Source organism: Manis pentadactyla, chromosome 1, assembly GCF_030020395.1.
Source record: "Manis pentadactyla isolate mManPen7 chromosome 1, mManPen7.hap1, whole genome shotgun sequence".
In the NCBI taxonomy this organism is placed as follows: Eukaryota; Metazoa; Chordata; class Mammalia; order Pholidota; family Manidae; genus Manis; species Manis pentadactyla.
In genome coordinates this window covers 115,173,032-115,196,244 of record NC_080019.1, presented here as the reverse complement: position 1 = coordinate 115,196,244, position 23,213 = coordinate 115,173,032, and the positions used below count along the sequence as shown (strand labels likewise).

Sequence of the window (23,213 nt, the reverse complement as noted above, 5' to 3'; positions counted from 1 at the left end):
GGACAGAGAATGGCAGGTGAATGGCAGCCCAGCTCTTAAGATGCCCTTGAAGGTCAGAGAAGAGAAGAATTCCACACCCAGGGTCCTTCAGCTAGAGAGGGCAGCTGTGAGGAACGAGTCATCAGACATAGCGAGGCAATCCTGTCTGTTGTAGGCTCCAGGCCAGAAGTCTGTGGGTCCTTCTAAGAGCCCCAGGTAACTGTAGTGAGTGTCTTCTAGGTGCCAGGCACTAGGCTAGGTCTTCTACGTGGGTATATTTCTAATCCTCCACAACAACCCTCTGGGTAAAAAACCCAGAGCCTTGAGAAACTAAGTAAGTTGCCTTAAATCACCCAGTGGAGAGTGGGATTCAAACAGGTCCATATGGCCATTTCCACTCAGCTGAGCTGCCTACACTTCTGCCTCTGCTGGAGACAACCTGTTTGTCACCTGTCCTCTACCTACCTTCCCTGCCAGGAGCTCTTGTCATGTAGCTGTTCTCCTGCCTCTGGCAAGGGGTTCTACATTTGTCCAGGCAATAATGGCACAAGGCTTACCTGTGTCCATTTATAACTTCTATTGAAAACTCATTACCAGTAGTTCTGATAAATGGGAAGATGCCTGAAGGGCCCTATGTTCAAAGTGCCAGTTTATCTAAAATAATCCAGCTCCCTGCTCAGCAACATAAATTGTGAATTTGACTACAGACATAACACTGGCTCAGAAGCTCCAATTGCAAGTTACTTAGCTGGCCCAGGACAAACAGCAGTTCCCTTGCTCAAGCAGTCCTGCCAGGGACTTCCACTGCCATGTAAGCAGGCTAGAGAGACACATCCCTTGTTCTGCCTGGGCCCCACCCTGTACCATTTCCTGTCTTCTGTATGCCTCTCAGCTGCCCATCAGCTTATCCTCCACAAGAACGATTACATATAGTGCTATGAACAGAAGAGGTAGCAGATGCTACATAAACTCAAAGTTCTTTCACGTTCAGACACTGGGAGGTAGAAAGACCAACGACAAAAAGTATTTCCTGTTTTAAAGAAAAGAGGCATTCTTGTGTTCTACTTCTGTAAGTTAGTGATCTGAAAATTGATGCATCATGAATAATACCTCAACAACTTGTAGCAAAACTTCCTTACAAGTCCAGAAACCCAACTCCTGGGGCAGAACTTGGCTGAAGTTGGGAAGGGATGAAAACTGTGCAGTGCAATAAAGCTGCAGCCACATGCAAGAGGTCCCTGGAGATATCTCCTGGGATAAAAACCTCCGCCTAAACCACCTCTTAAGGAGCGAACACCATTTTTCCTCTGAGCTGCCAAGGAAGCTAGCAGGTATTTGCCTCAGAACAGCGTGGGAGAAGGGAGTAAAGGCATAGAAGCACAGCATGGAAGCAGTTTGTGCAGACTGAAGATGAAACAAATGCGGCCTGCCTGGGACTTAGGTGTGACTTGGGGAGTGGAGGAGGTGGGAGAGTTTGGACTCGACCTTCAAGGGATAGAGATCCAGGAAGGTGTTCTTAGCAAGTGGATAACATGACATTTGGTTTTGGAAACAGTACCCAGCAGCAGCACGGAGGAGGGAAGGAAGACCTGCAGTGGCCTCTGTGAGAGAGAGTTCGGAGGGCAAGGGGAGGAGAGGTAGAGAAAATGCCCACAGGCTCTCCCTAGTGAGTGGACAGAGTGGAAGGGTGAGCCCAGGGTGCTGCCAGGTTTCTGCTCTGGGTGAGAGATGGTGCCACCCACAGACAGGCACTAGGCACAGAAGAGCAGGTTGAGAAGTTAATGGGTATACTTCCAAAGTGCCTGGAGGCCACCCAGACTGATGTTGGGGCATGCCTGCTCACTGCCCTCCAAAATCTGTATTTTTCTATAGTAAAAGAACACCAATAGTTTCAGCCCATAGCTTTGGAGTAAAAACCAATTTTCCCAGTCTCCACTGCAGTTAGGTGTGGTTGTATATCTAAATTCTGGACATTGGAGGTAAGAAGAAGTGGAAGAACCCCTATGAAATGTCCTTAAATAGAGGGCTTATGCTCTTCCTCCTTTTCCTCCATCTTGCTAGCTGGAATGCAGATGTGATGGCTGGAGCTGGAGCAACCATGTTGAAGCATGTTAGTTTAAGCCGTATGTTAAAGATGACATAGAAGATTCTGGAGAGAGGTTCATGGAAGGTACCCTGGGCTGCCTGTATTTGTACTTCTATCATGGTCAGGCTGATATGACTTAGGATTTGTCTTTCGTGGCCAAAGCAAATTCAACCAATGCAGATGTGTAGCAGAGTCTGGGGTTTAGGGCAGACTTAGTAATCATCAATATAAACAAAGGCCTCCAGATGAGCAATTAGGCTTATCCTTGCTCTTTTGGAGGTAGTACAAACACAGATGCCCTTCTGTGTCCTCACAGCCCATGGCAGGTAAGGGACACTTCCATTTCCTCTGCATCCTTTGCCAAATTCTGAGTGTTCCCAGGGGCCAGGGCACTTTACAGACTGAGTGGGGACTTGAGGCTGCATTTCTAAAACAGTAATTATAAACAGGGAAAATCACACATTACCCTGGAACTTCCTCGGTACAGACGGCAAAGCTGATCAAATGCTTGGATTTGCTGTGGATCCAGAACAGGCTCTGAGGTTGCCTGAGAAAGAAAAAAAACAGTAAGATTAGTAACACTCCTGGGCAGCCTCTGTACTTGGCCACGGGTGAAACAAGCTGTGGTGCTTCCTTCATTCCTCTGGAGAAAATCCATACTCCCAGTGATTAGTGAGAGAGATTTTACTGAAGGGTGATTAAAAATGGGGACATCCCTCTGAAGTGCCTCGGTGCCGGCCCCCTGCTGGCCTCTTCATTGGCCCCCCACTCCCATGAGCTCCCTTAGGGCTTCTTGGGCTCGCTGCTTCTTCACTGTGCAGAGCAGTTCAGCTCCATCCAGCCATGCATTCCCACATCTGTCACTGAATATGGCCAGCAAAGATGCCCCTTCTCTGTAGCAGTAGCAGGTGATGCATTTTATGTGAAAAATCATGTCACTTCCCTGTCTCGTGATAAAGCCGGCAGCCACCTGTGAGTCTGCACGGTTAATCTGCTTGTTGGAAGACGTGGAGTCTACCTTATTTTCCAGTCTCTGTTCTACCTCTTTATGTGCTGGATGTGCCAGTACTGATCTGATACAACTCATACCTGGAGGGAAAAAATGGGATCTTGGGTAGCACAGCTATCAGCCTATGAGTCAGAAGAAAATGGAAAGCCAGTTCTGACGCTAACCTGCTATGTGACCTCAGGGCACCTCCTTGGAGCCTCAACTGCCTCCCCTGTGAGAGGGGACAGTGCTTCTCTTAGGCAGTTAAAGTAGATGATATACATATTTAAAATGTCTTTAACTTGCCTGGCACTCCCCAAGGGCTCAGTATATGCTAGCTTTTGTTACTACAGTTTAGGGATACCCTTAATTAAATGTTGATTTCAAAAGTGTTTTAATGTTTAACTCTAGTAAAAACATGTCTTTCTTTGCTCTGTATTATAAACCCTCCTGGCAATGAATAAAAAGGATACTAAATACACATGAATGTACCTGAAGAGAAGGGCTTCAGCGCTGAAGGGTCTGGGTGTCAACATTGGCACCACTCTGAGAAAGGCACTGTTGTGTCCTTTTCCCCAAGAAGGGTTTGAACTTTAAAAAAAACCTGTATGAGGTTTTATAAATTTAATTTGTCTTCAGGAAGGACTCTGCTGCTTTTACTGAAAATGTGCACTATGCTTAGGGGTTGTCCTACCAAGAGCTAAGAGAAAATGGAAACAAGCACCACCCTGGAATCAAATCATGCCAGCCTTGTATGGAGCCACTGCCCAGCTTCCTCTCCTAACTAGATGAAAAGGCTCTGCACTGAGACCCAGAAAGCAGCTGCCTCTGAGGAGGCTCACACCTCACGGGGTTCTGGAATCCCATGGTGGTGCCCCAAAGGTGGCATCAAGGTGCTGGGGACCAGCCCAGGGCACAGCTGACTCAGTTCCTGATGCTCTCAGCAGCAGGGTGGGGTGGGGTGGGCGGGAGGCTGAGGGTGAGAGCCACTCACTGGAAATCCTGAGGAGGGCGGATGCTCCGAAACAGCAGCCAGCCAGTGAAGACAAGTGGCCCCCCCCAGGGGCTCTGCTTTTCATTCTGTTAGACTCATGTCTCTGGGTCTGCTGGACAAATGGTGAGAGCATTCTCTAATCTGAGAATGTTTAAAGTTGCCTTGACACTTAAAAATTGTTTTTCTCAGTATAATAAGGTAGAAAAAATGATCATACTTTTTGGAGAGAAAGTGGATGGAGTATCACTTCTGTTAGAAACTAAGTAAAATACACAAGGGAGATCCAGGCTAAAGGTGATCTGAAGGTCTGAGAAATACTGATTCAAACAAAGCAAAAAGACAAAAAATATAATTATGAATCCTCTTGGCATGAATATAAAGGATACTAAATACACAGCAAATTCATCTGAGGAGAAGGGATGATTCTCAGATAGCTGAGAAACCTAATGGAGCAACATGGCCCGGCCACCGGTTTCCTGAATCCCTTTAGTACCACTGGCATAAACCAGGAGCAGTGGGTCTCCTAAGGTACCCCAACTAGGAATGTTGTTTTCAACACTTAGTGAGTTGAGATGCATATGAGCAACCCTTGGGTAAAAAAAAGAAAATTCACCATCAGGTGAGAAATTGGGATCAACAGAGGTGAGGCTTGGAACCTCTCCCCCCATGTTTTGAGAGAAATTTTCTCCATCCGTGGATGTTTTGTTGCCCTTGTCTAGCTTGGATTAACACATAGTCTACAGGCACACACCTGATCATCTACATTTGCTCTCTTACAAAACTAAACTAAGTTTTCTACCTTTATCTTACATCTACCTACCACTTCAGCATTTTATTAAAAAAAATAAAAATAATAATAAAGGGAGAAATGTGGGATCCACATTTATATCAAGTATAAAAATCAAACGAATATTCATATTTGACCTGATTGTTTATGGTTCATAATGCATGAGCAAAACCGAAAGTTTCTTGTACTGTTCACCATGTAAGAACTTATTCACTATGTAAGAATTTGTTCACCATGTAAGAACTTGTTCATTATACTTTAGAAGATTGGAGACTGTTGAGAATTAGGCTTGGGTTGATTAATGATTTTGCATTGAGTCCCCTATACAGAATTTTATTGTTGTTAAGAACAATTTGATCAATAAATATAAGATATGCCCTCTCAAAAAAAAAAAAAAATCCCTTTGGGTTAGAAAAAAAAAAAAAAGAAAATTCAATAGGTAAGAATGCTCCTGCCACATAATTCATTTGGAATCTTATTGAATTGTAAATCCTATACCTATTTTACTAAATAAGTGAACAGGATTGTGTTAGGGAAGCTAGAGAAGGTAAGACTTGCCCAATATAAATAAAAAAATTCACAACCAATTAAAGGGCATAACCAGGGCCTCTGCCTTATAAACCCTGGACCCCCTCTGTTGGGAGAGAACCTGGAGTCACAAGTAGGTAAGCATGCACACACACGCATGCACATGCACACATACGTTGACCCATAATTTAAAACAGGACATGCCAGATACATGTGTAGAGGGGGCTTGTTGTCTTACTCCTCCTCTAGGCCCTTAAACTCCTTGGAGACACTCCCAACAACATCATTCAGAAATGGGAAAATGTGGTTGTTCCATGGGTGTGAAGTAACTGGAGGGGATGGTCCTTTCTTATAGTACAAGCCATCATCCTGGACAGCCAGACATCAAATTACGGAGCAGCCGCTGGGGCTGCCCTGAGGCCCTCTGGACGCTCGGTCACTGCAGGGCGGTGATTCCCTTTCCTGGCCAGGTCACACTGCTTTTGCGGTAAAGTGTCTGAAGACAAGTCATTGATGAAATGAGAGCTGGTTGTAGACATGCCTAGGACCAAGTAGATGCTCACCTGTCTTAAAATCCTTTCTGGAATAAGCCAAGTGTATTTTTAAAAAGGAAGCATACAGGGAATGACTATAGTCACTAAGGCGAAGATTTCTGTATTATTCTCCATGGTTCTGTGTACGGTAGGATGAGATGGGGGGAACAGAGCCCCTGGTAAGGCAGCTTGTCCACAGAAGACATTTATGCCCTACTATGTAGGCTCCTGTCCTATCACCTCCAGGCCTCATGAACTGGAATCCAGTTTTGTGGTTCAACAAGAAATTTCCAGAACCCCTACATATCAGGCCTGTCGTACAAAGATCAAAGTGTCAAGAGTTTAATGCCTCGCAGATTCTGAGATATTAAAATCCCACAAAAGATTCCACCTTCTCCAGTGTTGATGAGCAAAGCTTGACTGGTTTACTGAAGTATAATAACCATATGTTGTCCATTTGCCAGGGCAGGCTGTGTTCGAAGCATGCTCTCACATTACCTACATAAACAACTAAGATGTCCCTGAAATTACATTTTGGGTCTGGCCTGCACCCCGGTGCAGTCTCAGCTCTGACACCCTCTCCAGAGTGCCTGCTCTGAGTGCCCCAGTCCTTTCAGCAGACCCACTTCCACAAGACCCTACATAACCACATTGCTGCTCTCACTGTCCTGTCATTATCTGTTTATCTGTCTCCCCCTTTTATTACAAACTGTCCACTTTAGGTCTGAGATCAGGCAGCAGCCTGCTCCCCTGGCCCAGCGAGTAGTCACTGGCATCTGTCTTCTTATTTCCAAGAAGCTGTACTTTTAAAGATCCTTTGTGATTTCTGGCATGTTTGTCCTGTATCTCAGTGAAAATATCTATTTCATTTTACTTAATTGACTTTTGGGAAAAAAATTATTTTTAAAATATCAGAAAACACAAGCACCAATCCTTTTAGGAAGGTAGGAAAATTTACCAAGCATGCGGGATTTGTGGCAAAAAGCCTCTCCTTGTGCACAGCCCTCCATTCAGTGTGACAGAGGCCTGCTGAGGGGGCAGGGCCTGCTCCCCAGGTACCCATGACACTGCAGCAGCCTGTGGGTGAAGAGCCTGCATCCTACAGTCTGTCTGCCTAAGCCCAAACCCTGGAGTCAGCAATCACTGGCACTACAGTCGGAGGCAAATTCCCGATTCTCTGAGCTAAGTGGGTTTTTTGTTTTGCTGCAGTTTGTAACATGGGGATTATGATAATGGCTGTGTCACCTGAAGTGGCTAGAAGATTAAAAAGGTAATGCACGTGGAACATGCAGTAAATGCCCAGGACTCACATTCTCATTAAGGGTTATTAACATGGCCACTGAAATAGAAGGGAAGGAGATATCAAAGCCTAGTGCAAACAAAATAGGCCAACCTGGCAATTAAAGGGATGGAGGATATTGCAGAAGAGAGAGAACAGGGTTTACAGAGGGAACGCTGCATGCATATGAGAGCTCCCTGAGCCTCCGTCTCTTGTTCACTGGTGCCCAGCACTGTGCTTGGCTCAGAGCAGCTGTGAAATAATTATCTGCTGATCAAATGGATGAAGGGATGGGAAGGGCAAGAAAGCAGATTTCCCATGTTTACATATTCACTAGCCCTCTGCAATGCGGTAGGAAGGGCACAGGGCAGGGCTTCTGAAAGAGCTGGCCTCCGTCTGGATTCTGCAACAACTAGCTGAGAGGCTCTGGCTGTTCTTGAACTTCTTGCAGTCTGTTTCTTTATCTGTAAACACTACTTTGCAGAACTGTTGTGAAGATTAGTGATAACATATAGGTCTGGTGCTTATTTGATGTTTAGTAAACAGTGGCAGTTACTGTGACTATGTTTATACATAGTCCGAGAGAAGCACTGTGGAAGAGAGAAAAATGGGCTGAGATTCAGGAGAGCTGAGCTCTAGGCCTGTCACAGATCCCTGTATAACCTGAGCAGGTCACGCTGCTCCTCTGGGCCTATGTTTCGATATATCAAAGGACAGTGCTACCTCGAGCCACATTCCACCTTCCAGGGACGGTTACTATGAGATACTAGGCATTTAGGACATGGAAGTTTCAAGTAAGATAGTAATGTTTGCTGAAGCTAATCATGGCTTTTACTGTATAATCAGAGGCAAACTAGGGCAACCAGCTAGAGGCACTAGAGGAACTTTCCAAAGACCTACGACAGCCCTGGAGAGAACAGATTCTAAGAGGCTGCACAGAGAACTGATTTGCCAAATCAGTGACATGCACAAAATAAGAGACAGCAACAAAATTCGAACACAATCCCAATGTGGCAAATCTATAAACACAAAGCACCCTTCCCAGTATTTCCAGACCATCTAACTCACCAGTATAGAATTGATTAGGAGTGATTTTCCAGTTAGAAGGAAAAAGATATTTGATGCTATCTGCTATAGCAAATTTCTTTCTTCCCATGTAATGAAGTCCAGTAATGAGAGCTGAAAATTAAACTATAGCAGAACATTACAGGAAGAAACAGTAACAGCTCTGGAAATGACCTTGTAATACTCAGCATTAAAGTAAATCCGGTGGAAAATGAGGTCCTGATGATCTAGGGAGCCCCAGGGGAAGGAACACTGGGCTAACATAGTACGCCAGCACATTTCAAAGCTCAGCGACCCACAGATGTGGTGGGAGTGAGAGTTGTAATGACATCTGCTGGAAGGAAGAAAACAAACCGGGCTTTCAGGATCCACAGACCTCTCAACCAGCACATCAAGCCTGGCTATAGGAAAACCACCATGAGCCACCCTGAGGCTGCGTTCCTAGGAACAGGGATGATATACAAAGACAGTGACAGTCACAGAAGACTGAGCTTGGCTTGTTCATTTCTTATTCTCCATAATAAATAAGGTCCCCAAATCAAAACCCCATTTCCTTTCCTAATTGTTTTCCCTACGGTAGCACATGAGAAGGTCAAACCCAGTTTATGAGAGACACGGGACACTTGATACAATTCTGCAACATGATCATTTGTCTCTTCTGCATCCCAGGACCCTTTCAAGGCATTTCTGTAGTATGCTGGTGGGCATGGGGTAAAGCTGGAGTTGGATGAGTGGAATGAGAACTCTTTCCCACCTTTCTCCCTGCCTGCTGTTGGCCACACTTTCCAGTATTTTTCTGTATCTGGTATAGGCCTCGGTTTTGACTTTGCTACCACCTAAGCTGCTTCAAACTAGAGGACCTTAACATTTAACACTTTTACCTAATATGGAACATTGGCTTCAGATATAAGAGTGAAGCCACACTTCCTCCCCTACAAACAGAAAACACCTTTCCTAAAATTCCCACCCACAACACGGTTTGCTCTCAGGCAGCACCTGACCTCTTACATACCCTCATTTCCTAATGTCTCCAAACTCCCAACAGGTCACAGCTAACAATGAATTAGCTCATGAAATTATGAACTAACAGGCACATTGCTAAGCTGACTGGAGAGAGGAGGGCAACACCTGGCAGTGTATCTTCCAGAGATTTCCCTTAGCGTAGTGATCACAGCTCAGAATGAGCACTTCTAAGGGAAGAGAGTGCTGGAGGCTGGAGACGGAGACTGTGAAAGGCTGACCAGAAAAATATCCATAAAAGACATAGAAAATATCCATTAAAAAATCCATTAAAAACATCCATAAAAACCTTCAATACCACAATTAAAAAGAAACAACACAGTGAATTTTCACAGCAATAGGGAGAAAATACTGGCTTATGTCTTCTAGATATGAAAGGAATAACAGCTACCACCACGGCAGCTGAGTCACAGAGCTACTGCTGGAGGAACTGCCCAAGCGCTGCACACGAATCACGTCATTTCATCATCCCGAGAACCCTATGAGGGCAGTACTTCTGTTACTCTTAGGTTACAGTCGAAGAAACATCCTGGGGTTCAGTGCTGCGTCCAAGGCCACTCTGGCTGGTGGTAAAGCCCATCTGTGAATGCGGGCAGTCCCGTTCCAGAGGCTTCTCTCATGTGCCATGCTTGTGCTATCAGTCTGGAAGAAGCCTGACAGAAAGTCATTTTCAAGAGGCCCAAGGGTTGTCTGTGGAGCAGACCTCGACCAGCTGGGGGGCAGTATGCCTAAGCCATCCTCTTGACATCCTAATGGCCTTTGACCTCTTTCTGGGAACCCTTCATGATTCTGCTTTCTAAGTAAAGAAATTATCTCATCAGGTCTATTAAATCTCAACAAAAGGCCCAGGAGAGAAAGCAGCTGATGACAATGAGTACCGCTATTAGTGTCATGCCTAGAAATGCGTTTTGGAAGGCTGGGCTGAACAAAGCCAGTGACAGCCAACTACGTTAAGAAAAGAACCAAGCCAGGTTCTGCAGTGAGGAACCTCACACACAATGAGAAGATAGTTTTGTACACACTAGGTGCTCATGAAAAAGCTCTGGACTTGGCTCTGACACTAATTAGTTACATTAATTAGTTGTGTTGATATTCTTGGTGTCAGTTTTCTCATCTATAAAACAGAAGTAGCTGCATAGCCTACCTCACAAAGCTCTTGTGAGAGGAGTGGAGAAGAGGGGAGAGAAGAGGAGGGGAGGAGAGGGAAATGGAGAAAACACATGTTTCCTGAGTTTCTTTAGGCTCTGGCCTTATTCTAGCTACTTTTGGGTTCAATGAGTACATTAGCCCAATGATGTAGACTTCATTGTCTTTCATTTATGTGGGAGGAAACTGAGGTTTAGACATGTGAAAATATCATTTGCACTAGACAAGTCAGCTTCTGATAATGGGACTAATCCTAAAGTCCACTATACCATGTTTGTGACAAACACAACACACTATGAATGTGCGCGGTACTCCGGACTCCCTCGGACAGTCTGAGCTGCCAGTATGCCGGGGGGCTCCTAGTGCATCTGTCTGAACACCCTCCACGTATCCTTGGTGGGGCCATCCACAGGGTTAGTGTCACATAATGCTGTGTTATACAAAGGAACACAGTATTTTTGGTTTTGTCTACCCATTTTGTTCCCTTACAAAAAGAAATATCCCCAAATTGGCTTAAGGTCTCTGATACCTGTACACTGTACCTGTTCATGCTTGGCTACTCCTTGCCTATCCAACTCTGCAAGGGTTATGAAACAACCAGGGAAAAATCGTGTTAGCAAATGATCTCACTATATCTAAAAAAAATGGATTTTTCAAAAACTGAATAGGCAACTGCAGAGTGTAGTTAAATAACTAATGTAGTTCTTTGGTCATAACCATTCAAACCTGTCTATTATTTTGACAGGGATTACTATCATTGTTACAAAGGACTGGTCATTTTAGTGTAACTGCCTCATGGGTATAGGAAGCTCAAATTCTCAGATTAAAAAATAATTGCTGGATGTTGCCACCCTCAGTGTAATGGATGCATTCTCTATAGTCAGCACTATCTGGAGATGTTAGGACATAGATTATGACCATTATAAACAGAAATGAAAACTGACAGTACAGGGAAATGAAATGGATGACAACTGGGCTGGGACCCCCCAACCTTTTTCCTTCCAGAGGGCACTGTCTGACACAAACTTGGACTTTTGCTACATGGTATGTTATGGTCATTCCATTCTTGCTTTTTCTTTTTGTCAGGAAAGGAAGATCTAAAGAAATCTAGAAAAATTTATTTTTGTGGGAAGTAGAGTTGCAGAGAAAGCTTCTTAGTGAAGTGACAATTTTCTGTTTTTATTGTCAGAAATCCCTCTTTGTCTTATCATTGGCCTTACTTAAAAAAAATGAAAACAGGGAAAACATTCATTTCATATATGCAATTAAGGCTTGTTACCCTTTGATTATTTAACTGATTGTTGTCTACTTAAGAAAGCCAAATAGTTATGTTTATGGATTCTACTGTGGGGTAGCAATTAAGACAAAGTGCTCCTCTGAGGGCAGGGTACTTGATAACTTTCTGTCAGAGCCATGAGTGCTGGAACATTTTCAGTTCCCATATTCCTGCCCACCTTGATGACTAGTTAGAACTAAAATGATTACCTGATAACAAGAGGAATATAAATCAACTGGAACAGCAAGTTTAACCCTGAAACTAACAAAACCCAATACAAGGCACCAATGCAATTACACACCAAAGGACACAGAGTGCAGTCGCCGGGGCTGTACTCTACCTCTTTTAGACACCAATTTGCCTTATAAAAGAGAAGTTTTTGGACCATTTCTCTTTGTAGAACTGGGTTGCTGGGAGGTGGAGGGCAGGAAGTGAAGTGAGAAGATGGAAACAGTGAGATTAATATATTAAGCTCTTGTTTATTATATCTAAAAAAAGGTTGTGGGGGGGCAAGGCAAACTAGAGACTTCCAAATTTTGCCATTATTAAGCAATGGTATCAGATTAGATCAGTTCTCCTATCATAATATAAAGTCAGCCAAAATATATATAACAGTTACTTCCAAACTGGACAAGTGGCAAGGCAGGATGGCAATCCTTCACAGAAGAGAAACACACAAAGTGAGTGCCATGATTTCCCTGGAGTTCTAACCTGGAGGCACTTTTTGGATTGTGGCACAGGGAGGAAAGCCCCAAGCAGAGCATGGCAGCTTTGCTGAGCTGAAGAATTGGAGATAGGAATTTGGGGCTAGGCAGTGGGTAGAATTTGAAGAGGAGGAAGCTGAGTTGAGAAGGAGCTCTAGGAATCTAAATCTAAACCTAAGGGTCCCCTGAAGTTTTTAGCCAAATACTCAGCTGCATATATGCAAGCAAGACTACAGAGGCCTGGCAGAGAAAAGCTGCTGGGGAGCTGTGAGATAAGTGGAGATTTTGGAGGTTGCAGAGTGCCGGAAGACATGGGAATGCTAACCAGCTAGAGTGGAGGGACCTGGCAAACACCCTGGGTATTCAATGAGGTCACCAAGCTGTGTATGTAGGCGCAGGGATTCAAAGCCTGAAAAAGTTGAAAAGTAAGCTTCAAAAATGTGTAGCTGATTTAACAGTAAATTAATAGCCCGCTCAGAACAAAACTCAAACGTCTCTAAAGGAAGACAAGAAAATCCAGATGCATCCACAATGCCCAGCATACAATCAAGTTTCTAGATATGTGGAGTCGGAAAATGTGACTTATAACCAGGAAGCAACTGACAGAAAGAGACTCACAGATGACAGAGATACTGGATTAGCAGACAAGGAATTTAAAACATTTATTTTAAAACTATATTTAAGGCTTTAAAGGAAAGGATAGACCTAATAAAACTATTTGAGGGCATACCCAATAGAGAAATGGGAACTATGAAAAGAACTAAATGATTTGAAATTAGTAAATCGAGCTACAGCATTTCAAGGTTCCTGTATTTTATGTTAAGTATTAAAATATTCTAATCACATTGTGATAAGTAAAGATATATTCTGTAATCCCTACAGCTACTACTAAAAAAATTAAGCAGAGATATAGCTAAAAATGCAATGGAAGAATAAAAATAAATGTTAAAAAATATTCCAATAATCCCAAAGAAGACAGGGACGGAGGAATAGAGAAGCAAAATACAGGTGTAAAAACAGAAACAAAAACCCAAAATTAAAATAGCAGACAAATATAATCTTTACATTAAATTTAAATAGACTAAACTCTTCAAGTTGAAAGGCGAAGACTGTCAGACTGGATTAAAAGAGCAAGACTCCATTACACTCTGTTTTCAAGAGATGCACTTTAAATAGAACGACAAAAATAAATTGACAGCTAAAGGATGGAAAAAAGATATAATGAAGACAATAATCATAAGAAAGCTTGAATGGCTATATGAATAGATTAACAGATTCTGATACAAGGACCATTACTAGGGATTAAGAGACACATTTACTAATGATATAAGGATTAATAAACCAGAAGTATATAACAATAATAAACACATATGTACCTTATAGTAGAGTTTCAAAATACCTCAGGAATGACAGAACTAAAAGAGACAATCAATGATCATAGCTGGCGATCTTTAACACTCAGTAGTTAATCAGACAACTACACAAAAACATCAGTAAACATACAGAAGATCTGTAGAACACTAACAACTGCCTTCTAATTGACATTTATAGGAATTACACCTACCAACTGTGGATTACATGTTTGTAGAAGTGCATAAATAATGTTCACTTAGATAGACCACATGCTTATTCATAAAAAAGTTTCAATGACTTTCCAAAGACTTATATCTTATGGCATGCTCTCTGAGCACAACGGAATTAAATTAGAAATTTGCAACAAGATATCTACAGAAGTCTCAAATATTTGGAAATAAATAATATACTTCTAAATAGTCAATAAAAGAAAGAATAACAAGGTAAATTAGAAAATATTTTGAGGTGAATGATAATGAAAATTACCATCAAAATTTGTGGGATGCAGCTAAAGTGGTACTTAGACAGAAATTTATAGCTTAAAATTTTTATATTAGGTAAGAAGAAAGGCTTAACATTAGTAATCTAAGTTTTCACTTTAAAAGCTAGAAAAAGAAAAGCAAATTAAACCCTATGTAGTAGGAAGACAAAAATAGCTAAATGGAAATTGTTGAACTGAGAAATATAGTATATGATATGAAAAATTCACCAGATCTTGACAGCAGATGTGATACGGCGGAAGAAAAGATCAGTGAATTTGAAGACAGTACAATAGAAACTACTCAAATTGAAGCAGAGAGGTAAAAAGAAAAGAAGAAGGCCTCAATGACTTGTGGAACAACATTAAATTGTCTAATATACATATAATTAGAGGCCCACAGGGAGAGAGATTGGGGCAGAAAATATATTTAAAGAAATAATAGCCGAAAGTTTCCCAAATTTAATGAAATCATACAGTTCCAAGAAACTTAATGAAGCCCAAGAAATATAAACACAAAGAAAGTCACAGTCATACCTAGGCTTATTGCTGAAAACCAAAGATAAAGAGAAAAACTTGAAAGCAGCGAGAGGGGATAAAGACATATTATATATAAGGTGTTACCAGTTAGCTTCCCTGGAATTAAAACTCTTGAGATGGAGATCTGTGTGCCAGAAGTTATTAGTGGATGCTTACCTACAGGGAAGTAAAGGAAGCAGGGGGCAAAGGGAGGTTAAATTATGAAGCAATCACAACAATGGCCCCAGTTGATTCAAAGGGGAGCTCTGGAACTAAGATGTCGTGCATTAAGACAAGGTGTCTGGCCTTTATAACCTTTCAAAAACTTGTCATTAGATGCAGGCTGCTCTCAGGAAGAGGCTGTCACTGTTGGTAAGATAGGTCTCTTCACCTGAGGACAATTCCTGGAGAAGGATGAATTGAATGCTATCAGTTGCTATAACTCCCAGCACCTGAGGGAATGAGTGCTAGTCATTCTTCTGAAAGATGGGAGAAGAGGGCAACACAGCATCCATGACACCCTCATTTATTCTTCTGTTTTGTGCATATGGAAAGTTGCCTCAAAGCAGGCATACCAGGTGGGGGTATAATACATTTAAAAACAACAACAGCAATAAGTTAGAAAGTTAGGCCAGACACCAACACAATAGTAGAAGGTAGTGGATGGCACATGCCAAATGAAGTATGGGCAGTAACTGCTACGACAATTCAGAGGAAGAGGTGATCAGTTCAAAGGCATTTAAATTCATGATTATGAACTGTAAATGGGTCCCCCAATATTTCCCTAGTCTATTCACTCTGCCATTATGCTACATGTTTCATGCCTTCACCTTTCTCCTCAAACTTCCAACATTTCTTATGCCTCCATAGTTTCAATTGATTCCACACACTTCTATTTTCTCAGTGAACTAGAAAACAAGGAGGAAGAGAACTTCAAAAAGTGTTCACTGCTACACTTACCAAACTGTGGCCTTCTATTGCTTTTGGGACACATCAGGCATTCTGCTTCAGGACCTCTGCATTTGCTGTTCCTTCTGTCTGGAATGTTCTTTCCCCTCATGTTCACTTGGACTGTAGCTTCACTTTTTTCAGGTAGAAGATGTCACCTATCAACCTTCTATGACCACTCTGTATAAAAAAGCAATTTCCCTCATCGTGGTTTTTTTTCCCCATAGCCTTATCAAAATATGAGACACCATATTTTTATTTGCTTTATGTTGATCCCCTGCCACCAGAATGTGAGCTCTGTGAAGGCAGAGCCTTGGTTTATGTTCCCTGCAGGATCCCTTGCACTAAGATCCATGCCTGGTGCAGAGTAGGTGCCCAGTAAATTAATTTTTTGAATGAATGAAGCAGAATTTGAACTGGAGCCTAAAAACAAGGCATCACTTATAAGGGAGGGAAGGAAGGACATACCAGATTATGGAAAGGAGGAAAAAGAAATATATGGACATGGTCTGGTTATGTTTAGGAAGCAATGAGAAATTTCCCTTGGTTAAAGAAGGAAAAGAAGAAAAGATGAGGATTAAATGTGGGTTGGTGATGCATTAAAAGCCTAGACTGTTAATCTATAAACTTATTCATACTTGACTTTGTTGGCAACAGGCAGCCACTGGTTTTCTAAGCACCAGAAGAAGGGGAAGATAGACTGGAGCTCCAGAAAACAGAGGCAAGGGTCAGTGACGAGATTTTTGAAACAACAGGTACACACAGTGACTGGGGAATGATGACACTGCTGAAGCAAGTGGGAAGTGTAGAGAAGGAGACGGTTGGCATTGTTGAAGAAGGCTTCTCGGAGCTACAAGTGAGGTGAAGACAGAAGTCATTGGAATTAGATAATTTCTTCCTTCCAAAGTTTGCAAAGAAATTTCTCTTTAATTTCATATTTTCTTATACATTGCTGTGAAGTTGTCTGACACAGGTATCAACTGCCCCATTCAGTACCATTAAAAGGTAGTTTTAACTGACTTAGTAAGTGAAAAAGTTAAGTGACTTAACCATGTAGAGCAGGGTCTTTTCTTTAAGGATACACTCAATCTGGAATATCGACAATTAGTAGGTATTTCACTACAAGAGAGGAAGGTATAGCTTACTCCTTTCATAATAGAAGAACCAATATAAATCATATCTAGAATATCCCTAGGATATGTGAGGTAAACAACAAGACACAAAAGTCCCAAGGCAGTGACTTCTGTCAGATAGAACAGACTATATGAAGCATCAGCCCACATTTCACCCTCATCTTCTCTGCCTTTCTTTCTGCTTTAATCAAACAAGATTTTCTACAGTTTCTTAAACATACTCAATCCTATGTTCTGATATATTAAAGGAGTGTGAACTTTGAGGAACAGCACATTAATTGATTTGGGCCAGTGGTTCAGACAGAAGGCTATACTCTGCAGTAACACTATATCAGCTAGCTACTCAAGAACATCACAGATACTAGAGCAGCTCAAAATCTGCAAAACTCTGCTGTTTGGAATCTATGACTTTTACAAATAGGTGAAAATTCAGCACAGTGTAATTACAAATGGTCTACTGGGTTGTTTTATTGCAAAATAATAAGTGTCAGTTGCTCTGTCACACATACTGAAGAAAAAAGATCTCTGCCATGTATTGTGGGAAGTACCTAAAAGCTTCATCCTAGGAAATGCTATTGGAGGGAAAAGGCCCATTTGTTAACTTGATCAACACTCTAAACTTCAGTAGGGTCCAAAATTCCAAGGAGATAGTGGACAAGATGGCATTACTTATTTTAATAAAGGAGTTCATTTCTGTATACTGACGGGGTACAAAGAGATGGACTAAGAATAACCACTGGCTCTGACATGGTTTCACAGCCCTCTTATGAGAGACTTATATGATTGGACACAATGGAAACAATATTGTCAACTGCTCATCATGGGGTATCATATCAGAAGCAGAAAAATCATACCCATTAACTCTCATTGCATAGGTGACTAATAAATAATGCCTCCTAGGTGTCTGATGATCAGCTGCAGGGCTCTATTCTTGGCTTTGTTTACACAAACATTTTATCAATGACTTGGATAAAGATAAAAGAGGCCAATGTATGGGATGAAAAAATGTGATTCCCAAAAGTTATAAACTGAAATTGATAGAATCCAGACCTGAGTATTATCTTTTGAATAAGCCCACCCACCATCTCAGAGAGACCTAGGTGCCATCTTACCTAGACTACAATTGTGCATTCTCCAGAGGACACATCAGCAAGCCACAAGCCCACTTTTCCCCTGACCCCTCCCCTCAAAGAGCCCGCCAAAAACCCTGGCCATAAAAAGCCTCTTGACCCTTTAGAGGCCCTCTTTTCTTTGTCCTGCTGGCCAGGACAGAGCAGTCCCTCTCAGGTTCAGCAATAAACCTGCTTGGAGTATTGAGATTGCATCCCCTCCCTTTCAGAAATGATATAAGAAAAGCCCTGTACCTAGCTCAAGAAACCAGTAATATTTACATAGAATGGGGTCAGTAGCATGTATAAACAGTGTCAGCAGTTTGCTGTCAGTGTGTTCATTGAATCAATCAAGCAAAATGGCTGCTAAAAAAAGTTAATGTGCTTTTGGTTCTATTTACATAAATAGGACCTAGAATAGGGAAGGTGATGATTTCATTCTACTCTAAATTGACCTCCCCTGAAATACCATCATGGTTGTTCAACACATGTGGTATGATAGCATGGAGGCAAATGAAGAAAGGAACTGTGGACGTTCTGCTGGACACGAGAAGACCAGGGATTGGGGTGTATGACTTCAACTATGTTAAGGATGGGAAAGGCTGCTATATGAAAGAGGGATTAGACATCTTTTTGATGGCTTCCAGAGGAAAGATGAGGATCAATGGGTAGAGATGTGTTATCCAAAACAAGGAAGAATTGTCTTAGAGCTTTCAAAGATGGAACTTCCTATCTCAGGAGGTAGTTTTCAGGCAGAGGCAGGATATCGCTTGTTAGAAATGGATGAGGCGAGAGATCAATTTCCAGCATGATAGCATGAGATGATCTTTTGACACATTTCCTAGTAAAATTGACAAAAAAAAAAAAGCAAACATAAAACCCAACCATTTATAGACCTTGAAAATAGTCCTAAGGGAAAAGAGCAAATGAAAAAATCAATACTAAAAAGAAAACTATGCAAAATCAGTAAGAAAGACAAGTCTGTGGTATCTTAACTAAGGCTGTTCCCTTTCCCACCCTCCCAGCTTAGTAAGGTAGAGACTTCACTGTAGACTGCTTCAGCCAAGAATACTAGACTCCCTCTCTTCCAAGATCCTAGCTGGAAAGCTTTCTTCCCTTTAGGAGCAGGACATGAGCATTTTTCATCCTGCCTTTAGATCCATGTTGCTGAGGCTAAATCCTAGGCAGTAGAATCAAGAAGAAGGGCTCCTTTCTTCCACCAAGTCTCCACACACAGAATGGAGGCCGGGTCCCTGGATCACTCCTGCCTTGACTTGTGAGGCAGTAGTTCTACAACAGGAAAGGCAAGCCAAGAGGACCTCAGGCATCTCCCCCTCCCAACAAGCATGCAAGTCCTAGACTGGGAGTGTCATTCTAAAAGAAGCTGGCCATTGTTCCTACACCCAGCAACAGAGCCCTCATTCAGAGATTACTCCTTGGGGCAGAAAAAGGAGGAAAAACAGCACTTAATTTCTTCCCAAAGGAAGTAACTTCATGTGCAACTCATTTGCAAATGAGTGCAGAGAAGTTAAAACCTAAATACATTCTTAAGAACAGTGGAGGTTGTGCTAAAAGGTAACTGGGGGTGGAGCCAACATGGCGGCATGAGGAGGACAGTGGGAATCTCCTCCCAAAAACATATATATTTTTGAAAATACAACAAATACAACTAATCCTAAAAGAGAGACCAGAAGACACAGGACAACAGACAGAATACAACTACACCAGCGAGAACCCAGCGCCTGGTGAAAGGGGTAAGATACAAGCCCCGGCCCGGCGGGACCCGAGCACACCTCCCCCCAGCTCCCGGAGGGAGAAGAATAGGCAGAGCGGGAGGGAGACGGAGCCCAGGACTGCTAAACACCCAGCCCCAGCCACCTGCACCACAGCGCAGGAACAGTGCATGCATATAGAGTGCTGGTAACTAATGAAATAGGGCAGTAAGACCTCTGAGCGGGTGCCGAAGCTGATGCGCCTGTAACAAAGAAAACCGGAGGCTTTTTGAAAGTCTTAAAGGGACAAGGATTTAACAGCTGGATGGAAACAGCATAGGTCACAGCCCAGTGGCAGGAAATTACAGGGAAAACCGGGTGCACTAACCCCCTGGGCAATAGCTCTGAGACCCCTCACGGAGGTAAACAGCCAAACAACCCCCCCCCCCGGTGCATTACCTCTCCGGGGGCTGCGAAAGCAGAGAAACAGCCTAAGGCAAACCCCGCCCACAGAAAGGGAGATCCATCCATATCGGCCAGGCAAGACACAAAGACCCAGCCTACTCGCAATTACCCAACACAAGCCACTAAAGGTCGCAGTTGTCCCAGTAAAGAAAGGCCAGTAGCAAGTGAAAAGTTTGGCCCTCCCAGCCGACAGTCAATAGCACATGTCAACATGAAAAGGCAAAAAAATATGATCCAGACAAGACTAACCCAGACAGCTTCAGCATCTGCTACATCTTCCCCTGAGAAGGAACCTGGGGAGATAGATTTAACCAGTCTTCCTGAAAAAGAATTCAAAACAAAAGTCATAACCATGCTGATGGACTTGCAGAGAAATATGCAAGAACTAAGGAAGGAGAATACAGAAATAAAACAAGCTCTGGAAGGACTTCAAAACAGAATGGACGAGATGCAAGAGACCATTAATGGACTAGAAAAGAGAGAATAGGAACGCAGAGAAGCTGATGCAGAGAGAGATAAAAGGATCTCCAGGAATGAAAGAATTCTAAGAGAGCTGAGTGACCAATCAAAAAGGAATAATATACGAATCTTCGGAATAGCAGAAGGAGAAGAGACAAAAAAAGGGATAGAAAATGTCTTTGAAGAAATAATTGCTGAAAACTTCCCCAAACTAGGGGAAGAAATGGCCTCTCAGACCACAGAGGTACACAGAACTCCCATGACAAGGGATCCAAGGAGGGCAACACCAAGACACATAATAATTAAAATGGCAAAGATCAAAGACAAGGAAAAAATATTAAAGGCAGCCAGAGAGAAAAAAAAGGTCACCTACAAAGGAAAACCCATCAGACTATCATCAGACTTCTCAACAGAAACCCTACAGGCCAGAAGAGAATGGCATGATATACTTAATGCAATGAAACAGAAGGGCCTCAAACCAAGACTACTATATCCAGCACGAATACCATTTAAATATGAAGGAGGGATTAAACAATTCAAAGAAAAACAAAAATTGAGGGAATTTGCCTCATACAAACCACCTCTACAGGGCATCCTACAGTGACTGCTCTAGATGGGAGCACTCCTAAAAAGAGCACGGAATAAAACACCCAACATAAGAAGAAGGGAGGAGGAGGAATAAGAAGGGAGAGAAATAAAGAATCATCAGACCGCGTTTATAATAGCTCAACAAACGAGTTAAGTTAGACAGTAAGATAGTAAAGAAGCTAACCCTGAACCTTTGGTAACCACAAACTTAAAGCCTGCAATGGCAATAAATTCATACCTGTCAATAATTACCCTAATGTAAATGGAAAGAATGCACCAATCAAAAGACACAGAGTAATAGAATGGATAAAAAAGCAAGATCCATCCATATGCTGCTTACAAGAGACTCACCTCAAACCCAAAGACATGCACAGACTTAAAGTCAAGGAATGGAGAAAGATATTTCATGCAAACAACAAAGAGAAGAAAGCAGGTGTTGCAATTCTGGTATCAGACAAAACAGACTACAAAATAAAGAAAGTAACAAAAGACAAAGAAGGACATTACATAATGATAAAGGGCTCAGTCCAACAAGAGGATATAACCATTATAAATATATATGCACCCAATACAGTAGCACCAACATATGTGAAACAAATACTAACAGAACTAAAGGAGGAAATAGAATGTAATGCATTCATTCTAGGAGACTTCAACACACCACTCACGCCAAAGGACAGATCGACCACACAGAAAATAAGTAAGGACACAGAGGCACTGAACAACACATTAGAACAGATGGACCTAATAGACATCTACAGAACTCTACATCCAAAAGCAACAGGATACACATTCTTCTCAAGTGCACATGGAACATTCTCCAGAATAGACCACATACTAGGCCACAAAAAGAGCCTCAGTAAATTCCAAAAGATTGAAATCCTACCAAAGACTTTTCAGACCACAAAGGCATAAAATTAGAAATAAACTGTATAAAGAAAGCAAAAAGGCTCACAAACACATGGAGGCTTAACAACACGCTCCTAAATAATCAATGGATCAATGACCAAATCAAAATGGAGATCCAGCAATATATGGAAATAAACGACAACAACAACACTAAGCCCCAACTTCTGTGGGACACAGCAAAAGCAGTCTTAAGAGGAAAGTATATAGCAATCCAAGCATATTTAAAAAAGGAAGAACAAGCCCAAATGAATGGTCTAATGTCACAATTATAGAAATTGGAAAAAGAAGAACAAATGAGACCTAAGGTCAGCAGAAGGAGGGACATAATAAAGATCAGAGAAGAAATAAATAAAATTGAGAAGAATAAAGCAATAGCAAAAATCAATGAAACCAAGAGCTGGTTCTTCGAGAAAATAAACAAAATAGATAAGCCTCTAGCCAGACTTATTAAGAGGAAAAGAGAGTCAACACAAATCAATAGTATCAGAAACGAGAAAGGTAAAATCACGATGGACCCCACAGAAATACAAAGAATTATTAGAGAATACTATGAAAACTTGTATGCTAACAAGCTGGGAAACCTAGGAGAAATGGACAACTTCCAAGAAAAATACAACCTTCCTAGACTGACCCAGAAAGAAACAGAAAATCTAAACAGACCAATTACCAGCAACGAAACTGAAGCAGTAATCAAAAAACTACCAAAGAACAAAACCCCTGGGCTAGATGGATTTACCTCGGAATCTTATCAGACACACAGGGAAGACATAATACCCATTCTCCTTAAAGTTTTCCAAAAAATAGAAGAGGAGGGGATACTCCCAAACTCATTCTATGAAGCTAACATCACCCTAATACCAAAACCAGGCAAAGACCCCACCAAAAAAGAAAACTACAGACCAATATCCCTGATGAACATAGATGCAAAAATACTCAACAAAATTTTAGCAAACCGAATTCAAAATACATCATAAAGATTGTACACCATGACCAAGTGGGATACATCCCAGGGATGCAAGGATGGCACAACATTCGAAAGTCCATCAACATCATCCACCACATCAATAAAAAGAAAGACAAAAACCACATGATCATCTCCATAGATGCTGAAAAAGCATTTTACAAAGTTCAACATCCATTCATGATAAAAACTCT

The 23,213-nt window shown here is 42.0% G+C and overlaps 1 protein-coding gene across 4 annotated transcripts in view; it reads right to left on the bottom strand.

The window, feature by feature from the left end:
* Positions 1 to 23,213, bottom strand: part of VPS8 (VPS8 subunit of CORVET complex) — a 331,520-nt gene that overhangs the window by 906 nt on the left and 307,401 nt on the right. For all 4 annotated transcript variants that reach the window (XM_057500758.1, XM_036875334.2, XM_057500761.1 and 1 more), the window contains one exon: positions 2,532 to 2,612. In XM_057500758.1, the coding sequence (XP_057356741.1) occupies positions 2,532 to 2,612 (81 nt within the window). The remainder of the gene's footprint in view (positions 1 to 2,531; positions 2,613 to 23,213) is intronic.